Source organism: Oryx dammah, unplaced genomic scaffold (assembly GCF_014754425.2).
Source record: "Oryx dammah isolate SB20612 unplaced genomic scaffold, SCBI_Odam_1.1 HiC_scaffold_2, whole genome shotgun sequence".
NCBI lineage: Eukaryota > Metazoa > Chordata > Mammalia > Artiodactyla > Bovidae > Oryx > Oryx dammah.
This window is the reverse complement of record NW_024070186.1, coordinates 15,890,877-15,896,876: the sequence shown is the minus strand read 5'-3', so window position 1 is coordinate 15,896,876 and position 6,000 is coordinate 15,890,877. Positions and strand designations below refer to the sequence as shown.

General features: G+C 47.8%; 1 protein-coding gene across 1 annotated transcript in view; it reads left to right on the top strand.

Moving 5' to 3' along the window:
* BACE2 (beta-secretase 2) overlaps positions 1-6,000 on the top strand; it is a 104,397-nt gene that overhangs the window by 71,823 nt on the left and 26,574 nt on the right. Inside the window, exons 7-8 of the mRNA XM_040232263.1 lie at positions 1,180-1,329; positions 5,551-5,719. Of these exons, the coding sequence (XP_040088197.1) occupies positions 1,180-1,329; positions 5,551-5,719 (319 nt within the window). The remainder of the gene's footprint in view (positions 1-1,179; positions 1,330-5,550; positions 5,720-6,000) is intronic.

Genomic DNA, 6,000 nt, shown 5'->3' with positions numbered 1-6,000 from the left:
ACCCCTGTCCCCTGCCCTCCCAGCTCCACCCCTGTCTCATGCCCTCCTAGCTCCTCCCCTGTCCCGTGCCCTCCTAGCTCCTCCCCTGTCCCGTGCCCTCCCAGCTCCACCCCATCAGGTGTCTTTTTAGCTCTGCCCCATCACAGGTACCTCTGCTACTGACCTGAGCAAGGTAATGTGCTGGGTGTGTGGCAAGAAACCCATCCGACACAGCCCTTCTCTCTGGGAGCTGGCAGAAATAAGCCAGGTCTGCTCTTGTAGACCGCTGGATCTGGTGAGAGGGCTCAGGAGTGATTTGTAATTAACTTACAGATTCAGCAACTAGTGGACAAGCATGATCCGCTTTACCCTTCTGCCCCCTGATGAGAGGCATCAGTGAACATTCTGTGTTCTTGGTCATTCATTTTGTTCCTCCAAGAACATTCCCTGTGTCTTTCCTGTGGGCCAGGTTTTAGGACTATGGAGAGGAGATGGGGGAGCCAACAGCAGAGCTGTATCCTTAGAGGAATCAGGTTCCCCCACAAGAAACAGAAGTTAGCCAACCACACCAATAAATGTAAAATTATAACTGCTGTAAAGAGAAGTGCTAAGGAGGAGAGATACCTGGTTGGATACCAGCACTGTGGCGGATAGTCAAGGAGGGCTTCCTGGACAAGGTGGAATTGGAGTTGAGATCTGGAGGAGAAAAAAAGATGTTCCAGAAGAGCAGAGGGTCCCTATAGGGCTGTGTACCAGGAGGAAACTTACTGGGCTCGGGGAATGTATAGGGAAAGTGATGACCAAAAGGGCTTTGAGCACGTTTAAAATCTGATCTCTCTTCTAAAGAGTATTGCCTGCTACAGTGTGACTCTGGGTGAGTTATTTCACCTCTCTGAGCGCTGGTTTCCTCTTCCATAAAGTGGAGGGGGGGCTGTTACTGCACTGATACGGGTGTTGAGGACTAAAGTGCCTGTGGCAGGTCTAATATCAGTAAGTAACCCACATGCCTGGGTAATTTTACTAATTTTGATTTTTGTCATCACCATCACCCTTCCAGAGGACTGATGTCTCCGCTTTGCTGTCCAAATTAAACAGTTTATCGCCATGGGCATCTGGCAAGGTGACGAGGAGAGCTGGGAGCTACTTGCTGTTGATGTGCCAGACTTGTCCCTGTTTGTCATGTGATCTTGTTTTGTCTAGATTCCAGAATTCTCTGAAGGTTTCTGGACTGGTTCCCAGCTGGCATGCTGGACGAATTCTGAAACACCTTGGTCTTATTTCCCTAAAATCTCCATCTACCTGAGAGACGAGAACTCCAGCAGATCATTCCGTATAACTATCCTGCCTCAGGTACGAACGTAGATTTGTGCTTTTGTCTTTTCAACATGAAGCATGCAAAAGTAAAGCACTTCACGCATAATATATGCGTTTCGATATCACACCTGTATTGGGTAGCGATTGCTGTATGGCAACCCACTCCAGTGTTCCTGCCTAGAGAATCCCAGGTGCGGGGGAGCCTGGTGGGCTGCCATCTATGGGGTCACACAGGGTCGGACACGACTGACGCGACTTAGCAGCAGCAGCAGCAGCTGTGATAATGCTACATAACAAGCAACCATAAAACAGCAGCTTTCATCAGTGAGCTTTTATTCCTGCTCGTGAATCTGGGCAGGTCTGCTGGTCTCTGCAGGCACATGTCCCTGGTCAGCTGGTAGTTGGCCAGGGATAGATCGGCCTCGGTTTAGGATGGTCTCAGGTGGCCTCACTTCCATATCTGGTGGCTTGGTTGATGGAGAGATAAGACCATTATCTCTCACCATCCTGGCTCACAGCGAGGCAGCAGGATTCTGGGAGATAGAAAGCAAACACACAAGGGCTCCTGAAGTCCAGCCCAGAATTGGACTCCTCCTGCACTGTGTTTCCCAAACCAGGCCAAGGGCAGCCCAGATTCTCGAGGGGAGGATGGAGATGCCAGTTCCCAATGGGAAGAACTGCAAGGCCACATCACAAGGGTGTGCCTACCAGGAAAGGTCAAGAATTGAGGACACTTTTGCAATAAGTACCAGTAACACCAATATATGTTTAGTTCCAATTTATTTACAAACAGAAACTAAAACTGGATACTCAGAGATGAAGCTGTGCATTTTTCCATATTCAATAAATCACTGACTCCTCCTTCATCCTGAGCATCCGTCCTCCCCCGTCTCACCTCTCCCTGCTCTTTCCATCCGCAGAGCCCTCACTCACATCCCCTCTCACTCCCACCTCAGGACCCACTGGAGTGCCTTCCGCACACCACACCCTCTCTTCTTCCAAAACCATTGCCAGATTCCTTCTGCTGAACCACAGCTCTGCACCCGACTCCTGCCATCCTGGAGACTCGCCACTCTGGCTTTCCTTGACCTCACAGGACCCACCCTGGTTCTCCAGCCTGCTTCCTGCTGCACCCTTGACCTTCCTTCCCCTCTTGGTGGCTGTCTTCCAGTACTGGGTGCCTGCTCCATCTCCTCACTTTCCTCCCCTCCACTGCCTGAAATGCCCCCCCTCCTCCCAACTCCAACTGTGTATCCACATTTTTCCCATCCTTTAAGACCCAACACAAACAACTCTTCTTTGTTGAACCTCTGCCGAGTAGAATGGCCCACTTGTGTGCTTGCCTTGCAAACTTATAATGTGTGTTTTCTAGTCCACTCATCTGGCCCGGAATCATATCTTCAGGGTTGAGTTTATGCTGTTGCCTTTTTCATTTGACTTCTTTTTTCTTTATTTGCACACACACTTATATTTCTTCCCCCATTACATTATTAATTCCTTGAAGATGAGAATCATGAGATTCAAAGATCATCTTTCCTTTTCTAACACTGCTCTCTGATGAGGGGGTGGTGCATAATAACTGTTTGTTGAGTGGACAGATGAATGTGTCTTTGTTGCAGTTTGGTGAATTTGAGATAAAGGAGTGGGACTGGGGGATAGGGAAGAAGGAATAATTTCAGAAGAAAAAAAGGAAATGATAAATATGGCTTTTTCCCTGTTCTCAACTTTACATGGAGAAGTGCATTCCAAAAATGGAGAGCTGTTAGGGTTAGGATTGAAAGCTTTAAGAGAAATAGCAGCCCAACAGAGGACACAAACAGAGCCGGAGGCTTGAGTTACACTCGCAGCACTGCCCTTGACTCACAGTGTAATTCTGAACGGTCACTTCTCCCTTTCTGTGTGTGTCTCTTTAAGTATAAAAAGAGAAATAATAATACTCACCAAAGACATTTTCAGAAGACTGCAATATCCTTGGATGAACAGCACTGCGTAGGGTGATGTGAGAATGATATGTTTTCAGCACCTTTAAAATTATGTGCTCTTTGTGATTAAATTTTGGTCAGGCCACCAGCAAAATGTGGACATTATTTCACCAGTGTGGTTTGTCACTAAACTTGAAACTCAGCTTGGGGACAGAGGTAAATGTGAGCTGGAGAATAAATGGCGTGTGGGTGAGTCGACAGTCAGGGACTTTAAGAAGCAGGAGGAAAGCAGGCTTGCGGGGTGAAGTCTGTCATTACATCCAGAGCAGGCAGTAGCCATCTGAGCTGATGATCCCCTGGGCCCCATCAACTGCTTTCAGGACCAAGTGCTGGGTGAGCGTGAAAAGATAATGAAGGAGGTCTGGGAGTATTGCATTTAATTTGCACATCTCTGCATAAGAATTCAGTTTTATTCTCACTTATGAGACTGTAGATATCTCTTGGTTGACTTTGACGTGTCCACATTTTCAGTCTTTTAAAATCTGTTTTCCCCTGTTGTCCTGATTTCTCCTTCATCATCTCTGTCCCAGTTGCTTTCCATTGCCTTGATGGGAAAGGATGACAGTCATGAACCTGATGGAACCTCATCAGCCCCATATTCTGGTAACACACCCTTGGGGACAGCGCTGGGGGCCTCCCTCCCAGCCCTACCTGTTTGAAGCTCTTCCTGACATTCAGGGCAATCATCAAGGCTCCTGGTCACCCAAATTTTAGAATGATGTCCCTACCCAGGACCATCCAGGCATCAGCAGCAGTAGATGGATGATCGATTCTAAGTGCAGAAGAGTCATGTCAAAAAACACAGTGCCTATGCCCAACTCTACTTTCCAAAACCACATGGGCTGAATCCTGTGTGTGCTCAGTCATTCAGTCACTTCCAACTCTTAGAGACCCTGTGGACTGTAGCCTGCCAGACTTCTCTGCCCACTGGAGTCTCTAGGCAAGAATACTGGAGTGAGAGGCCGTTTCCTTCAGGGCATCTTCCCAACCCAGGGATCCAACCTGGGTCTCCCCCATTGCAGGCAGATTCTTTACTACCTGAGCCACCAGGAAATCCTATTTGGCTTATTTTAAAAAGCAGCCCCCGGCCCACAGGGAAATTCTGAATTTTTTCATATAATCCTAAAAACATAAATAGTTTCAACCTAAATACCACCAGATTGTCTATTTGTGCTATTTAAGTTTGAAGGCAAGCATTTCAGTCTGAGATCTAGCAACACTGGAGCTTTCTCAACATGTTACAAAATTTACAGTCTGAAGTTTTTACGGGAGGTCAATGGGGACACACACAGAAAGGTCGGAGTGAGAGATACAAAGTCAGTTTGCCTCATGTTTGTGTCAGTGTTATCAGCTGCATTTTATTTGGTGATCTGGGGGCTTTTATTATGGAATTCTTTCATTCAAAGGTAGGAGTGTGTGTGTGTGTGTGTGTGTGTGTGTGTGTGTGAGCGCGCGCGCTCTAGGACCTGCTTACAGGGCCTTAAATGGAAGTGTTTTAGTAGCAGCTAAATACATCCACTACCTTTTCTTAATTTATATTGACCCTCAGGAGAAGTTGTCTATTTCATTACACTGATCAAGCTCATCCATTTAACACACACTTACTGAGGTCCTACTGTGTGCAGAGCATATACAAGATACCTAGGAGCCAAGAGCAGAGTTGAGAATAGGACAACTCCTTGCTTTGAAGAAGGGTTTACAGATAGACCCCAATCAGTGCCTGGTTTAAAACTGCTGTACCCACCCCCTGGACACGGCCACTGGTTGATGTCCAGTGGGTGATGACTCCAGAACCACCCATTTGTGCCCTTGCACACCTTCCTCCCTGGAGACTCCCTCCCGCTTGTCTTTGCTGCACATGGCAAGTACCCTGACGTTCATCTTCCTCGTGTGTCACTTTGATCATGCGTGTTTTGATCATGCAGAGAACATGTTATTCATCTTGGTATTGCTGGTACCAAGGACAGTGTCCAGGCCTTATGAAGTGTTCAGTAAGTGCTGAGCAGATAGGTGGTGGGTGGATGGATGGACAGATGGACAACTCCTCGATGGCCGTACCTGTGTACAGTCAGAGGTGCTGTGCGTGCTCCTATACCTCAGCAGCTTCCTCACCAGGCACATGGTCCCAAGTCCCGGATGGCAGGGCTGGTATCGTCCTCTCCATTCTCTGCAGCTCCGATGACACCTTGAAGGGTCTGAGCACACAGCAACCTCAACAGTTCTGTGATGTTGCCTGATCTGTGCATTTTCTCTCTTGCTCTTTCCTCTTCAACAGCTTTATATTCAGCCCATGATGGGGGCTGGCCTGAATTATGAATGTTACCGGTTCGGCATCTCGCCTTCCACCAACGCACTGGTGATTGGTGCTACCGTCATGGAGGGCTTCTACGTGGTCTTTGACAGAGCTCGGAAGAGAGTGGGCTTCGCGGCCAGCCCCTGTGCAGGTAAGTGATGCTCCCGTCAGAGAGGGAACCTCGGGAGAGCACCTGATGTCAGATAACTGACTTGGAAGCAGGTCTTGATGACAGGTCAATGCTGTTGAATTGTTTTCACTCATGCCTGTCATCAACAATCAAAATCTTAGCAACAGAATGCACTGTGCAGGTTGCAGAAAGGAATCAGAATAATTCATGCCAAACTTTTAATCCAGTGCTATTGTCTTTCAGTCACTAAGTCATGTCTGACTCCTTGAGATCCCATGGAATGCAACATGCCAGGCTTCCCT